At 34.0% G+C, this 24689-nt stretch overlaps 1 protein-coding gene across 3 annotated transcripts in view; it reads right to left on the bottom strand.

The window, feature by feature from the left end:
- fbln2 (fibulin 2) overlaps positions 1 to 24689 on the bottom strand; it is a 118959-nt gene that overhangs the window by 46959 nt on the left and 47311 nt on the right. For all 3 annotated transcript variants that reach the window (XM_056467742.1, XM_056467743.1, XM_056467744.1), the window contains exons 4-6: positions 21582 to 21708; positions 17233 to 17422; positions 3345 to 3551 (exon numbers count right to left, since the gene is read on the bottom strand). In XM_056467742.1, coding sequence (XP_056323717.1) covers positions 3345 to 3551; positions 17233 to 17422; positions 21582 to 21708 — 524 coding nt within the window. The remainder of the gene's footprint in view (positions 1 to 3344; positions 3552 to 17232; positions 17423 to 21581; positions 21709 to 24689) is intronic.

Genomic DNA, 24689 nt, shown 5'->3' with positions numbered 1-24689 from the left:
AATTTTTAAAGTTGGCTCAAAGTATATATTGTTCAGTTTTGCTATATTTCATTATACAGAAAAGTAGGAGTGAAATATTCATTTAAGATGTTTTGTGGTTTAAAATTAAGTTACAAATGTAATTGTTGGAAGCGCTTTTTGATTTTATTGGATACTATTGTATTAATTAATTAATCATTTTATTTTGATATTTTTTTATTTTTAATTTGAAAGTTTTTGTTAAATTGTTTTTTATTCTAGTACATCAAGTTATAGTGAATGAAAATAAGAAATTTAACCTTGGCAGCACAACAAAATCCTCTGAGTAAAATTTACTCAGATCAGAGAGTATTTGGCCCCTCTTTAAATAAGGGCAAACAGGTTAGTAATAAGTAAAGCTGCTGTTTGTGGAGTTGCTTAATGATCCTCTGCTGAGATTTTGAGAGATTCAATGTATTAAATTTCAGCTGATTTCATCTAAGGCTGTGACTGAAGTCAGTTGTAGTTTTGTGTTTCTCTTCTGTGTTTCTGTTTATTAACAGCATGTGTTCATCATCAATGCTCAGTCGTCACCTAATTAATTCTTTTATTGTCATATTAACTTGAGTAACTTTAACTTAATTTAGAGAGGCATCAAATACTATCTAAATTGAGTCCGAGGATTTTACTGTGTAGCTAAAGAATTACAGTTTTTTTTATAAGTTGTGAATAATAATTAAATAATAATAATCCAAGGAATAAAAATTGTTTCAATTAAGTTTTATAGCTTTAAATTATCTATTACAATTTTGACAACATAAGCGTGATTGTAAATATTGTAAAAGTACAGAGTACTTGTAAATATACATTTATTTGGCATGGTCCAAAGTTAAATATTTGAACACAAATAAAAGATATACTGAAGAATGTTGGAAACCATAACTTGACTGGTATTAGTTTTTCCTACTATGGAATTCAATGGTTAAAGGTTTCCAAAATCTTTCAATACATATTCTTTTTTTCGTTCAACAGAATAAAAAAAGCACAAATTGGCTTGGAGAGACTTGAGAGTGAGTAAATTATGACATCATGTTAATTTTTGGGTGAACTGTTGCTTTAATTGTGCAAAATGTCCTGTTATTACTGCAGCAACTGCATGAAGGACAATGTAAAATAAGGTCTGGATAGCAATTTCAACAGCATTTTACCTCTGTAAAATTACTTATGATATATAATGAACGAATATTATTCATGTGGCTCTTCAGAGTTCAAAGGTTTCAAAAATAATAATATATCTGGATGTTTAATTTACTGACTCATCATAAAAACCTTCACTAGACTGCTGTATGTACCGACACAAACCCGAATGCAAACTCAGAGGTCATTCTGAATTCAGATCCGTTCAGCATAACACACACACACACATACAAACACACAGGATGGTGAGCTGGTATTAAATTTAATTCCTCTATTTAATGCAGGGCTGATAGTGAGTGTTTGGAGACTTACGTATGCTGTCTTGTACACAGAAACAGATCTCAGCTGTGAATTTCTATGAATAACACAAATCCTGCAGCTTCTTATCCATCTTTAGGTATAAACAGTATTTTATTGAATGATGGCTGCTTACTTTTCTACTGAAGAAAAAACGTTACTTACATCTGGCCTGTAAACTGAAGATTAACAGCAAATTTTCATATTCGAGTGAACACTTCAATTTTAAACATGTTAAAAGGTTCCCACTCTATGCCAGACATCAAATTCCCTGACTTTGCTGAATTTCTGAAAGGTGAATATTCAGGAACTTTAATAATAAACACTGAGTGCTGAAAATCACATCTTCACGTCACATCTATTTGGGACACCGCGCTACTGTACAAGAATGAAGGTTAGATTGAATTGCTTTATTTAATCCAAAGACCTAGTTAATAATGTATTAGTCTACATTGATAATACAATGTTGAATACATTAAATTAAATTCATCTTTATTTTTATAGCACTTTTTACAATGTAGATTGTGTAGATTTAAGCAGCTTCAGTAGATTAAGTTCTAGTAAACTGAAACTGCTTCAATCCAGTTTTTACAGTTGAAGTTTAGTTTAGTTCAGTTCAATGTAATGTAAACATCAATACTAAAACCAGATTATTATTATTATTATGCAACTGAGCTATTAAATAATGATTCATTTACACAAATCTAAGACTTTATGCACTTGACTAAATACCAGCAGCAGAGGCAAAATGGCCTGTGGGACCCCTGCTGTTAACACATTCAAAACTGCACCTACAGTCAAACCAAAACGAATTCAGACATCTCTTTTTTGTGCTCATAAGAGTTTATTTGATTGTAAAAGTTATAGACCCTTTTCACAAGATGGAGTTGACACGTTTAAATTTTTATCAGCATATTAAATTCTTGAAAGTGTTTCAATACGATTTAAAAAAAACTTATGTACATTTACATTTAAAGCTATTTCATATTCACATCAAATTACAAAAAAAAGTTAACACTTATCCAAGGTGATTCTAATATAGCATCTATGGGTGGGACAGTAAATTTGACGGTGTTCTCTCCTTTGGCTGCAGTTATCATTCTCACACAATTAGCTTCTTTTATTTTTTGGCAAGCTTTTTTGTTTGTTTCAGCAAAATGGAAATTTGTGGTCAGGTTTGTGGAAAGTTACTTTTAGAAGTAATACATTACAATATTGAGTTACTGCCCAAAAAAGTAACTAGTTGCATTTTTTTAATAAAACAATGCACCGTATAGCCTACACCTTCATTTACCTTAAATAAAACATCAAAAAATAATAATGCAGGATAATCTTATCTTATGAGAACTTCCTGACCCACGAGCTATATGCCATACACACAGAATAATGAAAGTGTAAAGCAATGCGTTTACTACTTTAGTAAATTTTGTCTATTTTGAAGTAAAATCACTATCCATTGAGACAATCCTCTATTAAAGCTATTTATTTTTTATAAGCTAGTAGATCGATGATAGACAGACAGACAGACAGACAGACAGACAGATAGATAGATAGATAGATAGATAGATAGATAGATAGATAGATAGATAGATAGATAGATAGATAGATAGATAGATAGATAGATAGATAGATAGATAGATAGATAGATAGATAGATAGATAGATAGATAGATAGATAGATAGATAGATAGATAGATAGATAGATAGATAGATAGATTAGATTACTTTATTTTGGTACAGTATACTCACTTACATAAGAACTATGGTGTACTGCACCCAATAATAATACAATATCATCAAAAAATATCAGGTGTCTGAATTATTTTTTGGTTTGACTGTACTGTACGTACAGTTTGAAAGAAATCAAGAGGTGTTTAGGGGGTTTAATGCTACCTGACACACAGGTGTGGCCATCCTGCAGAAGTGTGTACCCGGGGTGGCAGCCGCACAGGTAGGAGTCCCGGGTGTTGATGCAGGTGTGATGGCAGAGCGTGCCAAATCTCTGGCATCTGTCACCATGCTCCATATCCTCCAGTGAATTAACTGCGGGATCCACATCCCCGACTGACAGCGCCTGCTTCCCAAACTGCCTGTCTGATACTGAGAAAGCATAAGAAGAGAAATCACACACAGATTGAAGTGGGTCTTGTAACTTCATTTGCATTGCTGACATTAATTGATATACAGTGTCACAATAGGAATGAAACCAGTGCTTAATTTGTAAATTGCGAGGTCCCGGAACAAATCAGGGTAACGGATCCGGGATGTGACCAGAGGAGAGAGAGGTAACGGAGCATTTGCGCAATCAAATTGGTGGGCCAATTTAACGGAATTACAGCTTGCATTAGTAGCATTTATAGTGTGCATGTACTGTAAAACAATTTTTTGTTTTTATTTTATTTCAATCTTTATGTATAAAATGTTTTCTTCGCTATAAATATATTATGAAAATGAATCTAAAATTATGAAAATGAAACTACAAGGACACACTGTCTGTCACATGAACAAGGCGGTCACATGAACAACGCGAATCTGTCTTTTTTTTATACTTTATTTTATTATTATTTGTTTTTTTGTTGTTTTTTGCTTCTAAAATACATGTTAAATGAGTCTAAATGATTTTTTCATCTTCTTTTTTTGTCAGCAGGTGAATTTGAACCCTCGATATCATCTATAGCCTATAATTATAGCCTGTTGTGTTTTAGACGTTGTACTCTGTTTAAAATAATCTCGTAAATCTGTCTTTACGCCATTGATCTACATTTCAAATTAAGCACTATTTTATAGCCATTGTAAATTTAAAGTTAAATTTAAAGCTATTGACATCATCATCATTAATTATTTGTGTTTTTACATTAAGTTTATGCAAGCTACAAGTCTGCAGGAGCATATTTTTCATTGGCCAGTGAGAAGGGGAATTGATAAAATGAGGTGCCGGATCAGATTTCAGAGGATCCGGCTTGTTACGGCACAACTTATGCCCTGGATGAAATGCTACAAAAGTTTTTGTCACTAATGAAGTGAATATATATATATATATATATATATATATATATATATATATATATATATATATATATATATATATATATATATATATATATATATATATATATATAAAAGATGCACATTTTGTATCTTCTCAGTATATTAGAATGCAATTTTTATAAGCGTAACATTTTTTACTATCATACATTGCTAACATGATGTACAGGCAAATATAAATCAGCGTAATTATTGTAATGTTTAGAAACAAAAAACTTTTTAATGCATATTTGGGAGAATATTTTGATTCCATATTAAACACTTTATTAAAGAATCACTAAAATACAAATTATTTATTATATTTAAATCATTATATTTAGCAGTTTTCATTTGTTTTCATTGAAATTTTAGTTGTGCTTACGTTATATATATACTTTTATTTGATCTTTCAGAGCAAGTTAAACTAATGACAGCACATTTTTTATTCCATTTTCATTTAACTTTTACCTTTTTTAATTCATTTTCAGTTATTAATTATTTAATTTTAAATAACACAAATGTTTTAAGTTTTATGGATTAAGGATTTAATTTGAAAGCACAAGAACCACACTGTATATTTTACAGTATATGTTTGTCTTCCATGATATTCATATGGTTTTGAATGAATGAAATTTGTGCTGCAAGCTGATGTGAACCTGAACTAACCTTCCCATGTGATAAAAAGCATAAATTGACTTATTTTGAGAGACGTACTGAATCATTTTGACTCACAGACAGTGTTTGATTTGAAGGGCCCTTTGAAGCAGTTATTTTTTAGCACTTCAGTCTGGAAATACGCTACAACAGCAGCTGCTATGATTGTTTTCCCTTCAAAGTGCCCTGAGTAATTTTTTTAATGCCATCTGAAATGGCCTGACAGTCATAAGGGTCTTGAGGGGTCCTTTCTGTCAAATTATTTCTTGTTTCATAGATGTTTTTAGTTGTTGTTGTTCACACGAAATGTGAAAAAATTATTTGGCTGTTTTTTTAATGTTTAAATATTTTTTCCTGGGAAATAATTACAGAATTATTCATATTAATATGATAAAAACATAAAACAGAATATGAACTTTTTTCTCTAATACAATTCAAAAATCATACAACCTGTATATTCAAGTAATCAATACGGAGACGCATGTGATGAGGGTGCCTTTATTAAGTTTTCTCATGTATTGTGGTTAGTAGGGAGGTAAGTAAATGTTGTTTAATTTGTTTTATTTCATGTGCATGTTTCTTTGGTCAATCGTCTTTGTCGTTGTTTTTTTCTTTCGAACGGGAGTTGAGACTCTTGGCTCCTCATTAATTTAGAGGTGTCCTATTTATTTTAATTTCATTTAATTTAATGTTACAGGTCTGGCTTGCTTTGTGAAGCCGTGCAAAGTTAGATAACATAACAAACACATTACAAAGAACAAATTTCTCTTTGTGAATTGTATACACAATGTACAGTATATTGCATTATATTGCCAATGTATATTTCTCATTTTCATGTAGTGTAACTAAATTAAGGCAAATAACTAAGGCAAAAAAATGTAAAAATGCAAAGTGACAAAATCCCCAGATAATGAATGAATCACTGAACAAATCACAAAAAATTGTAAAAATATATATACAAAAAATGTTGTAAAATGAAACATTATAGAGCTTTTGATTTTAATAATATTTTAGCAAATATTTAAATAAATAATAAAACTAATATATGCTTCAGAAGTTTTTATTGCTGTTCATGTTATCTCATGCGGTTATCAAACATTGGGATCCCAATGGAACCCCTTTATAAAGTGTGCTGGAGTCATTCATTCAATGACATTTCATCACCTTAGAATTAGAAGCTTCTATCTGACATTTTTGGCAAAATGTAGTTTTTCAGATATTCTTAATAAATGACAGCTTATTTACATTGTGTGACTTTTTATAAGTTGTTTACATTTTAAGACTTTAAATTTTTTTTTAAAAAGTAGTTTTATCTACAAAGTTGAACTCTAGCTTGGCTCTATAAGGTACTTTCTGTGAGACAATCAACATTTCAAATGCATGCACGAGGACCAATCAGGATCAGCTTTCTTTGTCATTTCACCGGACTGCTCCATTGACAGCGGGAAAGACCAGAAAGAAACACAAAATCACAATTGACAAAATAATGCCGCACCACATAAAATTGAGAAGAACTGTGTGTAAATGTGATGATTTAGAACCATTTTTGACATTGAGATGAAATGTTAAATTTTACATTGTTAAAAAAGGAACAGTTATTAAAAAAATGTCATATTAAATGTGAAATATTTTTATTTGTGTATTGATAGTCAGTGAAACAACTCATTTGCTCATTGTCTGTTTCCTTTAAAATCTTTAAATTTATATTAAGCTTTGAAGGGCAAATACTTAGGGCATATAATTAAAAAATATATAATTCAGTAATTCATATAAAGCATATAATTCAATACATTTTACCATATTAATTACATAAAATTAACATCTGTACCAGACAAAATATTCAGCACAGCCTTGTATGATTCATTTGAGCAAGAAAAAGTGTTCATCCTAAACCATTTAATAAATGTTATAGAAAGGAAAAATCTTACTTTCTCAAACATCATAATATTGTCACAAGACTATTTTTTTATTAAATTAATAAGCAGATAGATTGTGTTTCTAGAAAAGTAATGCTTCAATTAATGATCTGCAGAGAGAACCTTATAATGGGCTCTATGCACAGCTAGAGTTTTAAAGCCAACGACAATCTTCCGGTGAAAGCTTAATGTGATTATTTTCAATTACACAAGGTTGTTTTTACAGCATCGATGTTGTAGTGTAATTACAATACATTCAGTTAAATAGACTTAAGCATTCATTTAGTTGTTGAATTGTAAAACGAGATGAAAGACCGTTGAAACCACTAGCGTCGTCAGTAGCAACAGGCTAGTGCAGAAATTCCATTGAGAATACTGTGGTAAAATATGGCGGGGAAAACTGAATTTAATGCAGTGCTTCTTGTCCGATCTGAGACCCACTTCATATCGTATATCTAACAGGCAGTGAAGATCGCTGATTTTTAAAGAAATCAGGTCTTAAACGTGACAATTTTGTAATGGAAAGACAGTTCACTGGAAGCCCTTAGGCTGCCTGGCTGAAAATTGAAAGTCTGTGTGCATGTAGCCCATTCCAAGGCGACAATATGCATTATATAATAAGAGCTGACTTGTTGATCTTGCTTCTCAAATGGGAGTCTTTCTTCAAATACATCTCACTTCCTGTCACTTCAGCAGTCTCCAGCTAATATTTTCAAGTATAAACCAGCTGTCAACCAGACCGACACGGCAATGTCAACACCTTGTAGGTAAACATAATGCATATTAAATCAACGTGCCAGTCAACATCTGTCATCCAGAAGCCGCCAGCTGTTCCTGCCACACCCTCAATGCCCTCCATCTGCCAATCACATCCTATCAATCCCAAAATCCACAGTCATCCATTCCTAAAAAAACAACCATCTGCGTTAATGAACAGGCTTTCCAACATCGCACACCAATTTGGCAAGGCGTTCAACTGACTTGGCAATTAGCGTCTGGCTAAACATAATAAACAGGCTCGGCTTCACCTTACACAGCACGCGGGTGTAAAGTAAATATTTCTCACAGTCATTAACCGAATGTAAATGCAATGGAGGGAGAAGGAGATTAAACATTTCCGTTATAATTAATCACGTTACGGGTGCGAGGTGGCAGGGGGCTTGAGAAAGCATCCCTCATGGAAATAATTACCTCTCAACTGTTTTTTTTTTTTTTTATCACTTAAAGCTTTGATGCAACCAAAAGGGTTTATATAGTTAGCAAGAGAATCGGTGAAAAGAAAAAGAAAAGGCATCTCAGTGGGTGCAATTTAATTGGACCTATAGTGCCCTCCACTAATGTTGGCACCCTTGGTATCAATGAGCAAAGAAGGCTGTGAAAAATGCCTTTATTGTTTAAAATGTTAAAGCATTTCATTAAACTCTGCTTTCACTGACGTCAAAAATGGCAAATGAATTACAGTTTAAAAAAAAGAATTTGTAAACTAATGTGCCACAATTATTGACCCCTATGATTTTAGATGAGAAAAATAATTGAAAGTATATTCCAATTTACATTTTATATATATTTTAAACTGACGTGTGTGATTAGGAACATAATTCCTCCTGCTTCACCTGGATAAAAATATCTGGTAACACACAGGCCAAATTTATCTGATGCTTGGTTCCATTTAGAAGGGCTCATCTATGCCCTAAACCTTTTTAGGGGGTCCCTCTCAAGGGATTTAGAGCATAGTGAGGTATACTTCCAAATTGAACAAAGTTTGTGATGCCAAACAACTTTCCTGCACAAAGGATCATGGCCTGAAGTGTCCTTCAGTTGTATCCTTCAAAATACTTCATTTAAAAGGGCCCTTCAAAGTGGCCAGTTTTGAGCGCATTGGTTTGGAACAACACTTCAATTTGGCGGCCATGATTTTTTTTTCACTCCATAGTGCCCTTCGAAGGGCAAAATGTCACGTTAGGAATCCCCGGGTTCCCTTGGGGGAACACACACTGTCATTTTAAAGTGTGTTCCATTTCATCAAGTGAATGAGGGGATATTACATGGACATACCCTCGACTCCTTGATTTTGACTGAGAGGTGTGAGTCGGTTTCATTTGTCCACTCCGGCTCCTATATGTCCCAGCATTCAATGTGATTGTGACGTCACAATAGTGTAGTTACCAAGTGCTCAATGGTTTACAACCACATTCCAGTCCAATTTTTATGGCCTTAACTTGCTAACTTCCCCATCTCTTTCCCTTGGATGAACAGTACATTTATAGTGGAACATCTGAATGGGTTTAAATAGAATGCCCTTAACCAGAGAAGCCCAAACTGGGGCCCGCGGGCAAAAGTTGGTCCATGGTAACCTTTGATTTGGCCCACCATCCCATAAGAGATGAGAGGGAGAATTTTAAAGAGATTTGGGGTTAATACCTTTAATACACATTGTCATTTCTAGTTTAACGTCAACTTTCATTTGTTTGTTTTATTTTAAGCTACAAAAAAACTGACTCTGATTAAATGTTTTAATTATATGTTGTAAATTATTATTATTTTTTGTAATGAACACCCTGTTGCTCAACGCATACACCACAACTTAGAAATCCTCAGTGAGCAAATCAAGGCAAAAGCAGGTGCAGCTTGACTAGTGTATTTGGCATTAAACTTAATTGTGTTATAAATGGAATTCATATTAGATTAGATTAGATTCAATTTATTGTCATCACACATGTACAAGTACAAGGCAACGAAATGCAGGTTTGTATTATATTAGGTTAATTATTTTAATGTGTAAAAAATATATAAAACCCATTATGTAATCTGATTAAAGTCATGTTTTCTATTAATTTTGAAATAAATGAGGACAATACACATGGCAACTTTGTTATACAGCTTGATATATTTACCTTCGGCCCACGGCTCTCAATCAATTTTGGTATTTGGCCCTTCATAACAAAAAGTTTAGGCATCCCTGCCCTAAACCCTTAAGCACTTGGGAATTACACTGTTGTGATGTCACAATTGCATTGCATCCTGGGATCCCTCTATAAAAATTGAGGGATCGAGGGTATGTCCATGTGATCTTCCCTTGTTCACTTGATGATGCGAAATGCACATTAAAATGCCATTGTATATATATATATATATATATATATATATATATATATATATATATATATATATATATATATATATATATATATATATATATATATATATACAGTATATATATATTTACATACTTTTTTGGCACACCTGGAATGTCACTTGGCCCAACCTAAAGTTCCAAGCTGGAGCCGGGCCTAAAGAGAATGTGTGTCTATCTTTCCCAATGCACTTTTTTTTCATGGGGATGGTTAGAATGACCAAAAAAATCGCCAAGAATCTTCAAGAACTGCAGAAGAGAGTTGGATCTTAGGGTCAAAAGTCTCCAAAAAAATACCATATGTCAACATCACCACAAATTGTTTGAAAGTGTTTCATGAAAAAACCTACTCTCACTAAAAACAAACTCAAGATTTTTTGTTAATATCTTGAGCAAAATATTAAAGGATAAACAATAAGATATTTTATTCACAGTATTATTTTGCTCATATTTATCAAGAGTGACAATATTAATGGGTACTGTATTTCAGTGTTCCATCATCCGTGTGTGGACCATGAAGAGGAAATAATCCATCCATAACGTACAGCTCATCTCACCTTGCCTCAGGATATCAGGTCGACCCTTCAGGGGAAATGAGGCACTGGGCCAAAGGAATGTGCCATTTGAGACATAGTGAGAGGTAAAGTCTGGGTTTTATGTCTCGTTTAAAGGAACGGTGACCTGGGTCTATTGACTGGGGCTTTACTGATAACTGCGGGAGTGCTAGTTGAGCAATAAGCGTCTGCCATTACACTGATATGGCACTAAAGCTCCCAGGGCGATGGAATAAAAGCCAGGAGAGTGCTGAAAACTTTGCAGCTAAAAGGCGTAAATAGGTTTAATGGCATTAAGTGAATTGGAGAAAAATTTCATGCAATGTTCCATCACACACTCTAGGATGTAAACCATGATTGTAAAAAATATAATATTTATAATTATATTATACATATGAGTGTATTATACATTATAATACAATTTTAATATATACATTTTTTTTAATTATTGGACATTTGCATGCCACTGAGTAACCTTTAAAAATGTCTAAAACTAAATTGTAAATAATAAATATATTGTATAATACTATTAGTACTCATATGCATCTTTAACGATACCAGTATAAACCCTTTATATGCTTGACTGAAAAAATATTTTATTTAAAAAAATTTGTCATAAAATACCTTCTTATTATGTAATTTCTTGTTTGTACATGTTAGTTTTTGCTTCATGTGAAAAACTAATTGTGTTTAGGTAATATAACAAATTAAGTTTAAACAACTGTATAGCTACTCAAATGGTTTGAGGAAACCGATTGCGGCAAACAATTTAAGTTGATTCTTCATTTGAGTTCAGGACTAGATTAATTTAAGTTAACTGAACATATACAGATTTGATAACTGAACTTGAAATGTTTAAGTTACTAATAGTCTAAATGTTTGGTGATATGAACTCAAATAGTATATATTATTCAATATATATATATTGATCACAATCGGTTTCCTCAAATGGGTTGAGTTAACTTAACTTATCGGGTTTTACATTGTACAAAAGTGTACTTTTTAAAAAAGGTACCACCTCTGTGACTTTTCTAACTTTATTTTGTTACATTTTGTAACTTAGTAAACGACTACTACTACATTAAAAAAAACATTACTGCTTGATCAAACTACTTAATTAAATTGAGGTAAATCAACACAATTATTGATATTTAGGGGGACAACCTAATTGTTTTACAGTGGGGAAAATTAGTATTGAACTTTTTTTTTTTACTTTTTTTTTTACCGGATGTTGATAACAGCCAAAGAAATACATTTGCAAAGAAAACAAATCTAATTAGTTTACAAATTAAGTTATGTGTAATAAAAATAAATGACACAGGGAAAAACGTATTGAACACATGAAGAAAGGGAGGTGTAGAAAGGCAGTGAAAGCCCAAACAGCAGCTGAAATCTCTCAGTAGTTTTTTAGCAATCCTCTGCCCTTTGTCAGTGTAAATTAATATTAGCTGCTTCAGTCCTACCTACTAGTCCATTCTACTACTACTACTACTACTGCTACTACTACTACTACTAAATCTACTACATCTACTACTACTACTTTTACATCTACTACTACATCTACTACTACTACTACATCTACTACAACTACTACTAATAATAATTATTATTATAATACATTTTAATTCACTGTCTGTGTGCATTTAGATATAGATTTCTGCTTAATTTTCACCAGTGAACATAATTCATACATTTTATTTAATAAAGATTAAGCAGACATCCATTTTACACATTTAAATAGATTTCAGACACTGCAGTCACATTCAGACAAAAGAACTGTGTTGCATTACCTCACTTTAATGAATCCAATTTAATAAAGCAGCAACAAAATCAATTTCTGGAGTGCACACAGTCAACTTCGAAAGCTAATATCAGGTCTTTTCCTAGTGTAAACATATAGCACAGTTCACAGGCTGAACGGCAATCCAAAAAGCGAACAATGTTTCCATGCGGATCCTGCCAAAATTAGTGAAATTAGTCGGCTGAAACATTGGAGACAGAAGGAAAGTTTGCTGGCATGAGCAGAAAGGCAACAGCCTGCTTTGCCATCTGCTTCTGATTCAGCCCAGCTTGCCAGCATCTTTGTGCATTATTCTGAACGGTAACGTGACACCTGACCAATCAGCTCTGGGCATCTTTCTTTCCTCTGATCCATCAATGTCAAGCTCTCGGCCAGAAGTGTGACCAACCTGAATGTGAAACCCAAAGCCAAGACACAGCTAGACTTCAGACCATACAGGCCTCAAACACAAACATGCGGAATCATGACTGAAGTGCTGATGTTCATATGAAGACATAAACGCCAAAGTCACTGGGATGAAGAGATAGCTGGGACACTGTGCTGAAAAACTGAGACATTCCAGGTCCTCGTGTGGTTTCGCATCATATGGTGTGTCTCCATCACACCGTTTCTTGGCATAACACATTGTCTAAATCTGTTCATCAAAGTAAAACATGAACTCCCACCAACACTGAATACTCTACAGCAGGGGTCTCCAATCTTATTTCATATGCAAGCTACTTTTTAAAAGTTAAAGAGAACTTATGTGAACTTCTGGCAGAGAACTTCTCATGTCATAGTCACTGATCCTTTCAAATTGATAAAATATCCTAATCAATTCAAAAGAATCAGTATATATTTGTATTACTTATTGGGCCTAAATCCTGTACACAGCAGATCTCACAACTCGACCTGCAATTAGAGAGATACAAAGTTAGCATTAGCTTTACTGTAAAAGATATGGGTGTTATATTGGACAGCAACCTAACTTTGAAAGTAATATCTCCCAAGTCACAAAAACATCCATCTCAGATGCAGAAAAGCTAGTCCATGCTTTTATGACTTCTAGGCTGGATTACTGTAATGCTGTAATGCACTGGTTGCCCAGCATCCTCTATTAATAAACTTCAGCTAGTACAAGATGCAGCTGCTAGAGTTCTTACTAGGTCTAGAAAATATGATCATATCTCCCCACTTTGATCCTCCTTACACTGGCTGCCTGTTAAGTTCCATATTGATTATAAAATATTGCTTCTTACCTATAAAGCTTTAAATAATCTAGCTCCTGTTTATCTTAACAACCTTGTGTCTCGCTCCAATCCAACTCGCTCTTTAAGATCTCAAAACTCTGGGCTTCTGGTAGTACCTAGAATAGCAAAGTCAAGTAAACGAGGTCAAGCCTTCACATTTATGGCTCCTAAACTCTGGAATAGCCTTGCCGATAATGTCCGAGGCTCAGACACACTCTCTCAGTTCAAAACTAGATTGACAACCACCTGAAGGACACACTCCTCCTGTTTTAATTCACCAGACATTGTTTTAGAAACTCTCATATGCTTTACATGTTTGTTCGTATGTTTGTTTATATAACTGCTATTTTCATTTATAACACTCTATTTTTGCATCTTGTTTAAATTTACTATGAACAGCAGCTACGCTAATTATTTTCTTTATTCTCTATTTACAACTGGTGATACTCATCCCGAGGCCACCAGAGATTATACAGTGTCAATGATGCGATTCAAGACCTGTAAAGACCTGATGATCCCAAGGTATCCACAATCCTAGACAAGGCGTATCTCGAGCTGATGCTGTGGTGGTCATAGAGGAATGGAGTGCATAAGACTGATCCCTGAAAGACAACAGTGACAAACGAGCTCCCGCATTGATCCTGTGGGCCAGCCTGACCTCCCGCCGGTGCCCTACTCACACCTGCAGCTTCTCCATAATGAATGTCCAGCTTTTCCAGCTTCCGGCGCCTAGACTGCAGCTCCACACAGGAAGTTTAGCCAGAAGAATAATGGACATGCCCAACAAAGCCTGGTTTCTCTCAAGCTTTTTTCCCTTCACTTGGTCAATTGGTGAAGTTTTTTCCTCACCACTGTCTCCACTGGCTTGCTTGGATCGGGACTTGTGGAGCTGCGCTTCGGTGGATTTGCTCTTCAGTGTTTGAACTTTCAGCAGTGAAACTTAAACCACACAAAACTGAACTTAACTGAACTTCAACTCTAAAATCTGGACTTTACTAGAACTATGTTAAACTGCTGAGACACAGTCTACACTGTAAAAAGCGCTATAGAAATAAACATGAATTGAATTGAATATACTGCATACAATATTGTTGCCTGTTCAATTTGAATCAAAATTGAAAAAAAGAATACATTTATTTTATAGAAAACAATACTTTGTATAATGAAATGCTGTAGCTGTCAGCACAAAAACATATCTGTATACACATTGAATGTATCATGACTCTCAGATTAACAAGCACCACACCTTGTGATCTTTTTTAAGCTTGTGTTGGCAGGTTTTTAATGAAGTTGTAGTTTTGGCAATATCACGTTAGCAAAGGTGTATGCTTTAGGCTCATAGCCAGAAAGGGGTGGTTCTTTTTTTCTCAAAAAGTGGACCTTCTCAAAAAGTGGACCTGTTTTAGACCTCATTTAGGCTACTATTTAATGAGATTTAAATACTCCATTTTAGTGATATTTTAAGCACTATTTTAACTAAAACAGATTGTTGGATGGTCATCATAACCAAAAAAAGTATATTTGAAAATTCATGGATCACAACAACAGCCAAAATAGTATTCAAATAAATTTAAATATCGGTCGTTTTTGGTGCTTCACACCTTTTCATTGGTCATTTTTTCTTCAAAGATTAAAAGATTAGAATAAAAGTTATTGTAAAATATTTTGTCAATTTAAAAACTATACAGTAGTGAAAGATGACTTCACTTAGGTCAGATTGTATGTTTTCTTGCACAGCTGGATGTTAGACTCATGAAAAATAATTGTGTGCACTGGTCAAAACTGATTAGCTGAAGTCACACTAAAGCATCAGCCAACAGAGGATTCCACTTGCTCTTAAAGCCTTTTTCGATGGGTTATTTTCACTTTTTATGATAACATAGCAGGCAAATATGACAAATGAGCTCAGGTATGAGACAAGCTCTGGACCTTTGTCAGTGAGGGGGTGGGTCTTTCGAACCACCCGAACCCCTCCTGGCTAATGCCTGTGCTTGTTTAATCATCTTTCCAAAGTAGGCTAAATACAGAAAGTCTTACAGAAAATAATGAGTGAACAAAGACTTTAACTTTACAAAGTTTTTTGTAGTATATTTCAAAAAGACGTTCCCAATTGTTCTGTAAACAGTATCTGCATTAAAGGCACAGGAAGCATGCAAAGTGATAATTAAAAAAAACTTTAGTTCCAGCTGCAATGTTACAGAAACTGAAGCCGTTACTAAAATAGAAATGGATGGTTAGGACAAAAATTTATTTTAACATGGAAAAAATATATAATTTTTGGGTCACAGGGCTGCATCATGTGTTATTAGGACACAGTGTAATCTAGAATTTAAGGAGCTCCTGTGTATAGGGACAAAAGATGAGTGATGCTGACAGTGAACTTTAAACCATTGTGACATTGGTAATAATCCAAGGAGGATTTTGAAGGGGTCAGTCGGCATGAAAGTCTGGTTGATGTGACTCAGAGAGCCCTGATTTTGTTGTATTGTTGCAATTATATCAGCACATTTCTAAATACATGTATATAGCCAGATGGTGTAAAGAATGGTGATTTTAACTGCAGTGATTTGTACTGTAGTTATGCCGAATGATTAAAAAGTTAGCAGTATGATGATAAAAAACTGCACATTTCTAGTCAAACCATCCTTCTGCAATCTTATACCAAAACGGAAATAAGAGCAGCATTAATAGCTAAAAATGTGGGAGAGCATTGCTATTATGTGATTGTATTGTATTGTCATATGGATAATTAAGTGTAAAAGTAATTCACAAATACTTAAAAAAAAAAATCACAATAATTTCAATAATTTGCAATAGTTACAGCTGAATTAGTTACAAATAACTCTATAAAATGATAATACATGAAATGATATAAACATATGACATTACTTGTTCCCAGCTTAAATGTAAAATAAAGTTACCTGAGAGAGAGAGAGAGGGGAGAAACAGGAAGAGAGACAGAGAATAGATAGGAGGTATCAAAGAAAGCCTGATAGCAGTAGAGCCCGAGAAGATAGACTTAAGAGCAAGAGAGGAGCAGAGCAGAACAAAAAAAGAGACCAGAGCAAAGTTTACCACCTATTTTGTATCTTTCTTGACCATGTGACCAAAGCCCAAATACTGAGACATACAAACTGACCAATCAACATGTGACCACATCGTAAAACCCCCGAAGTACAGACACATATTAACAAGTCCCTGATCAGTATCTGCCTTTAGAATCTGTATTAACCTTCTTGTTGAAAAAGGCATGTTTTGCCATATAAACAAATGCATTTGATAATTTGCCTTTCTACAACAGTTTACAGCCAATATGACATTTAAAACTAAACATTAATAGGAGTGGGTGGGACACCTGCCTGTGTTAGCTTCTTGACTGGTTGAAATGTGCACCTTAAAGAACTACTTGAAATCAGACCTCTGCTCTACAGGTTATTCACATTGAGAAACACTGAGAAAAAGTACTTTACCTCTCTTTGGGAGAGCGGTTGGTTGAGGCCTTTGCTTTTTCTTGATGGTGGGAAGAGGAAGACCTTCTTCAGCATCCTCGCAGCATGTGAGGAATACGTGTCCGCATGGGTAACTCAGGTATTGATGAGCTTCACAACCTTTACCTTCCCTTCGCAAACGCAGACCTAGCGCACAGCAGTTACAGCAGTCCTACATCCAGAAAAAATATATTAATTTGATTGTTTTACATGAATACCAATCAGTTATGATGATAATGTTGAGTAATAAAGTTTACAGAATTCCCTACTGCTCAGGACTCTGTCACAATGGTCTTATTTACTCTCGTTTTGGGTGACAAAGTCCAGACTTTACTCATTTCTTGTCTGTTGTGTGCTCTAGTGTCCATCTGTTTATGTTGTTTGTGTTCGACATGATGTTTGGTCTCATCACTTCTGTCAAGTTTGGTTTTGGTTTGGTGCCTAGACTAGGACATTCATGCCGCATCTGTGAGCATGTGGCAAGCATCTACTGTTGTTGCTTGTGTTTTTGGGTAATTTCATGTTTTGTGTGAACACACATTTAATGGGAGAGTGCACACCAAAAATGTAATTAATTTCAATAATTACCCACCCTTATGTTGTTCCAAACCCCTGAGACCTTCGTTCATCATCAGAAAATAAATTAATATATTTTGGATAAAATCTGAGAGCTCCCTTATTCTCCATAGACAGCAAGATTCCCAACTTGTTCAAAGTACCCAAAAAACCTAGACCATTTAACTTTATTCAACAGTTTCTTCTCCTCAGTGTCAGTATAGGGTGCACATTCAGAAGAAACTGTTGAAATAAAATGGTTATTTATGTTTTCTGTGTGCAGAAAAGTATTCTCGTAGCATAATAATATTCCGATTTAACCACTGATGCCATTTGGTCGGGTTTTTGGTATTTTTCTGGACTTTGAACGATTTGGAACTGTTTTTGTCTATGGAGGATAAGGGAGCTCTGAGATTCCATCTAAAATATATTATTATGTTTTTTGAAAGTCTGAGGGTGAGTATTTAATAACATAATTGACATTATTTTTGGGTGAACTAACCCTTTAATCAGTGTTCTAATTGTTATCATGTAAACACATGGCTTTGTTTCTCTTTATTCCATGTGCTCCCCTGTCTATTGTCTAGCCCCTTTCCATCTTGCTATCCCCTTTGACAATCATTCAGGTTACCTGTTTATCATTTGCTCTCTTTATAATGACCTTGTGTTCAGTTCTGTGCCAGTTTGTCTTTGTTGATTTTTGTCAAGCTTTGCCAGCCAGCCCAGTCAAGTGAAGTGAAGTGTTTAGTTACCGTTTTAGTCGCCTTGGGGTGGTTATACTTGTTTTTCTTTTAATTTATTATTAAATAAAAAACCCATCCTTGTTGCATTTGAGTCCACGCTTCTTCCCTACACCAACGTCCTTGACACTACTGCACATCTAAGCACTTCTTTTAAATTGCTTATTAAAAGAAAAAAATTCCACACTGAAATAAAAAATTGTGATATACTCTGTAAACTTATTACTATTTCATTGTTGTTTCTCGTGTGTTTTCCATTTATTCATGCTTTCTAATTGCATTATAGAACCTTGAATTGTTCTATGACAACTTCTGTTGTTGAAAATGTAACTTAAAAGTTTAACCAAAACACTTTTTTATTTTTACATTTTTATAAATTGTAAACAATATGTCATAGCAGAAACAATATAGAAAAAATATAAACTCATCTAGGCGACACAGTTCCATGGCACATGCTCCCCCCGTATTTGCGTGGGTTTCCTCCGGGTGCTCCGGTATCCCTCACATTGCAAAGAAATACGCTATAAGTGAATGAGCTAAATAGGCTGTTGTGTGTTGAATGAGTGTGTATGGATGTTTCCCAGCACTGCGTAAAGTACAGCATATGTTTTACTGTGTAAAACATATGCTGGCTAAGTTGGCGATTCATTCCGCTGTGGCGACCCCTGATGAATAAAGGGACTAAGCTGAAGGAAAATGAAAGAATGAAAAAATGCATCTATAAAATAAAAAAAAAACTGCCAGTCAGTTTTTGTGCTAATAACCAACCCAGACAATACATAATATTAAACTACTAAAATTATATTCATAAATCACTTTGTGAGAAGAAAGATGTCATAAAGGAGGCAGAACTAATGACTGATTTCTGAGAACTTATCTGATCTAAAGGACTGAAACAACTTCAAATGACACTAAAGACTTGAATGATTTAAATTTTTTTAAGATCAAGACACTGTAAAAAACAAATTGGTCAAAAGACTGGCAGCAGAGCTTCCAGAGATATTCTGTTAAATTACAGAAAATAACCATTTGACAAAATTACACACAAAAACTGTAAAAATACAGAACTGACATTACGGTCAAATTTCATTCACTGTGGTGGTCATGGAGGAGTGGAGAACATGAGACTGATTCCTGTGACGCTCCAGGGACAGACAAGTCTTCGCTGAGGCCAGCTTCCAGCCTCCGCCACTGAGACTGCAGCTCTGTACAAGATGTTTGGCCAGTGGAGAAATTAAAATGGTCATGCCCAACTGAGTCTGGTTTCTCTCAAGGTTTTTTTCTTCACTTTCGCCAATTAGTGAAGAGTTTTTTCCCTCTCCGATGTCACCTCTAGCTTGCATGGTTTGGGATCGGTAGAGTTGCGCATTGTTGGATTTGCTCTTCAGTGTTTGGACTCTCAGTAGTGATTATTAAACCACACTGAACTGAGCTAAACTGAACTGAACTTAAACACTACAAAATGAACTACATTGTTCCAATTTACTATGACCTTTTATGTGAATCTGCTTTGACACAATCTACATTGTAAAATATACAAATAAAGGTGAATTGAACAAAAAATTGAATTAAATTACAGTTTATTACTGTTGATACGTAATTTACATTTAAACTGTGAAAAAAAAAAAAAAAAAAAACAACAAAAAAAACTGGTAATTACTGCCATTTTACTAATTATTACTGCAATTATACAGATTATTATTACTATTATTTCACAAATATTACAGTAAATATATAAGTTATTATTGTAATTATACAGATTAATGTGATTATACAAATTAATTCATGTAATTATGCATGAATTCTCTAAATATTCCATAACTTTTTTGACTTTAACATACACTTAAAACAGAAAAAAAAATCTTATAAAGAACGATTGAAAAAAAGCTTAGGTATTAATTGCTGTTGCCTTAAAACACTGTAAATATAATTATAAACTATAATATAGTTTAACAAATATTTTTTACGATGTGTCTGTGTGTGCTGAGTTTATAGTCCTTGAAATCAGTCCATAATGATCCTCTGACTGTGTGTGTAATCAGTTAGAACTAGGAACCCAGGTGTGCAAGGTGCATTCTGGAAGTTGTAGTTCGTTAAAGTAACATGTGTGCAGTTTTCCAGCGACCCGCAGCCGCTAGATCACTGGTGAACGTAACAATTAGCATAGCAACATTGTTAGAGTAGTAAAATAAACATTTTATAGTTTACAGTGCATGCTTTATATGCAGCCTACAAACAATAGGCTATTATTTGACATTATTAACCTCACATTAATCTTCATATGATTACTATCTTCACTAAAAACTATTTGACTGAATTTTTGTTTCCATATTTTTACAGGAATAATCTGTAAATATTAATGTAAAATTATGTGTTACTCTCTGAAAGTGCAGAAAATTTCCTCTAAAAAACAGAAAAATAACGTAATACCAAAAATGCAACCAATAACTGTAAATTTAATATTTGAATTTTTGTTACAGAAAATATCTGTAAAACAACAGCTATTTCACTGTATAATGAAAAAATCTGGAAAATTCTGTAAAAAAAATACAGAAAATTACCTGTAAAATAACAGTTATTTTTTACAGTGTATATCATAAAATATATATCACATTCACGCTAATTACTAATAACTACAGTAATATTGTATTCAATAAGTGCAGCCTTGGTGAACATCGGAGATTTCTTTAAATAAACATTAAATAAACCTCTTAGTGACTCCAAACTCTGAAAAAGGAGAACCACTGGAATTCTCACTGTGGGCAAAACAAATAATAGCAAAAAACTCCTGCTGCTTCTTGCATTCACAGGTTGTTAAAGCACAAATGTTTTGTGTTTGTCATGTTGGATTCCAACCATAATACTTAATCATTTACCAAAATTGCCAAAACAATGACAGATTCCAAACATCCAGAATCCCACAGAGATTATACATCATTAGTATTTTTCTGTCATTATTTTGTGTTCTCTGCAGGCCATAATGAAAACAGTCATTATTTCTTTTGTTTTGTTTAAAGTAAATGGAGAAGATCTTACTGTTTGTGAGTCTTCTCCACAGAGCGGGCTGTTTCTCTGACAGGTACGTCTGGCCTTTGCTGCAATGATGCCAGCCTGACACCTGCTCTCTCTCAGAGCACCCAAACAGCACTGTTGCTGGACCACACTGAAACAACACAGAAAAACAATACATGCTTCAACAGAACAGTTTAATACGATGTTAAGCAGAGGTTTTCAAATGGGGGTATGTAGTGTTTAAAACTGTATTACAGAGTTGATAGATTTTAATTTTAACATGTTTTTGGTATGCATTAAAGACAAAATAACTAGCCCTCCAGTGAAACTGTAATTACCTTTCAATATTCCCCAAGTGTTTAATGGAGAGAAGATTTTTAAACAATAATTTTAATAACTAATTTATAACAGCTTATTTATTTTAGTATTCAGTATTTTAGTATATTAGTATTCACTATTTATACTAGTATTCAGCTTATGGTGTTATTGAAAGGCCAATTAGGTTAATTAGGCAAGTCATTGTAGTTCTGTTGCCACATTTAAGCAAATAATGCCTTAAGGGGGCCATCAATATTAGACTTTTTCATTTTTATTTTTCCAGCCAAAAAAAAGACTTTATTCAGAATAAAAATATAATAGGAGACACAGTGAATGTCCTTGCTCTGTTAAACATCACTAGGGAAATAAACGAAAAATAATTAAAATTTCATGGGAGGAATTTTGTCTTCAACTTTAATTATTAGGAAACCACCTAAAACCTCATTTTCACTGGATTTATAAGCTTTTTAAAAATATATAATGGCACATAAGACTTCTAAATTAATACAGCCCATTCTGAACTGCGCTGCTTCCTTTTTGACTGACTCACTGATCTGTTCCTATAGCCTCTAACATTACTAATTTTGTGGTCTGTGGTTTTCAGGCCAGGCAACATACGGTCAAACAAAAATTATTCAGCCACCAGAATAAAATCATTTTAAATGTATTTTTTTTACTAGTGGGTGCAGGACTGTATAATTGACTTATGGAAATGAAGGAAGCAAAATAAAATATCTGTGACATATTACACTTAAATAATATTATGAACAAACAGAAACAGAGGAACTAAAAACAATTAGGAACTGAAGAAGCAAATTATCATTCTAGGAGCTGTCTGAATTATATTTGGTTGACCTGTACATTTCTATCAATGTTATCTGACATTATGGGCTCTATTTTGACGATCCATGTGCAAAGTGTAAAAAGCGCAGGGCGCAAACGCGTTAAGGGTGTTTCAGAATCCACTTTTGCTATTTTAACGATGGAAAAATCCGCTGTGCCCTGTGATGCATGGTCTAACAGGGTTGAGCTTATTCTCTTAATGAGTTATAAGTGTGTTTTGAGAATAAACCAATCAGAGTCTTATCTCCCATTCCCTTAAAGAGTCAGTTGCGTCGAGCCATGGTGCATTTGCCTTTTTACATGGCGGGTTTTGTAAGTGTAAAAACTGAATGGTTCACTATTGAGAAAACAGTTGAACAGAGCATCTACAGGCAAGAATGAGAGATGAGCCTCCTCATTATTTACTTTCACTTTCACTCTCGTGGATAGGGAAACATGTTGTACGCACAGACATCCATTAGCCTATACATAATTATTTTGGTTTATTAAGCGCAAAGATTTGTTTCAAAACTATTTCGAAATTCAGTTCTAATTTCCAGCAAACGAATTCAATTCAATTCAATTCACCTTTATTTGTATAGCGCTTTTACAATGTAGATTGTGTCAAAGCAGCTTCACATAAAAGGTCATAGTAAATTGGAACAGTGTAGTTCAGTTTGTAGTGTTTAAGTTAAGTTCAGTTTAGCTCAGTTCAGTGTGGTTTAATAATCACTACTGAGAGTCCAAACACTAAAGAGCAAATCCAACGATGCGCAGCTCTACAAATCCCGAACCATGCAAGCCAGTGGCGACAGCGGAGATAAATGAACAATATTAACAAAGTGTGTTAAAAAAACTGAGATATATCCAAACACACATGGTATGCCCCATTTGGTCTAACACCTGACAGGTGGGCAAATCTAAGCTTGTTTTTAATAAAACAAATATAAATATGCATATAATAAATAATACTGCTAATAATAATAACATTATACAAAAGCAAATTGTTATGAATAAACTGAAAAAAGCCCCCCGAGATAAGGAAGACATGAAGGCAGTGGTTTTTATATTTATGTAGACTAGAAAATAATATTTTTTGAATATTTTATTCCTTTCATTCTTTTTCATTTGTAAAGACATTTGCTTATTGCTGTACATGTGTGTATTAAGCAATGTGTAAGCCAGGCGTACAACTAACGCTCTGCGGTGAACTTTAGAACAGCTTTGATCTATTGAACAGACTATTTAAGTTCCTCAAGATAGCAACGCGCCAGCAATGCGCCTCAACACACCTCCTTTTTTAGACCAGAACGCCTATGGGCGCACATATGAGCGCAAATGCATTTGCTATTTAAACAGCATGGTGCAAAACGTCAAAACGACTCTTGCGCCAAGCTGAAACAAGCAAATAACAATTGCGTCACGCCTTGCGCCGGATGTATAATAGGACCCTATGTGTTTTAAAACAGAGTCATTGTCGTATTTATTACCATTTTCTAAACTATTGCGAATAAACTGTGATAGTGTGAGAAATGTGAGCTATTTTGTGTGTTTTTTTGGTTTAGAGTAGGTTCTGTGAAGTGCTTTAAGATGTGCATATTTTATTCTAAGTTTGACATAATCTCAACAGAATCACAAAGACAGGGCAGGAAATAAAGTCGCCCCTCCCCTTTTGAAATAAACAGCCAATAGCGTTTAGTCTTTATCACAGCTCTGCCAGTGATGAGAGTGGTCGAGCTCAAGCACATCAAATAAAAGCAAATGCAAATTATCTTGAAGGAGGACATGACAAAAACTATAGATCAGAAAAGCATGGGGCCTGTGGGCTAAAGCTGGCCCATGGTAACCTGGTAACCTTTGATTTGGCCCGTCATCCCTTTTGAGAACAGAAGGAGAATGATGGGGATGGTTTGGAGATTGTCAATTCAAATGTAATGTTCTGTAACCCTTTGTTTTTTAGTTTTATTGTTAAAAACTAAATGGTGTAAATTA

Source organism: Danio aesculapii, chromosome 11 (assembly GCF_903798145.1).
Source record: "Danio aesculapii chromosome 11, fDanAes4.1, whole genome shotgun sequence".
In the NCBI taxonomy this organism is placed as follows: domain Eukaryota; kingdom Metazoa; phylum Chordata; class Actinopteri; order Cypriniformes; family Danionidae; genus Danio; species Danio aesculapii.
This window is presented reverse-complemented; position numbering and strand designations above follow the sequence as displayed.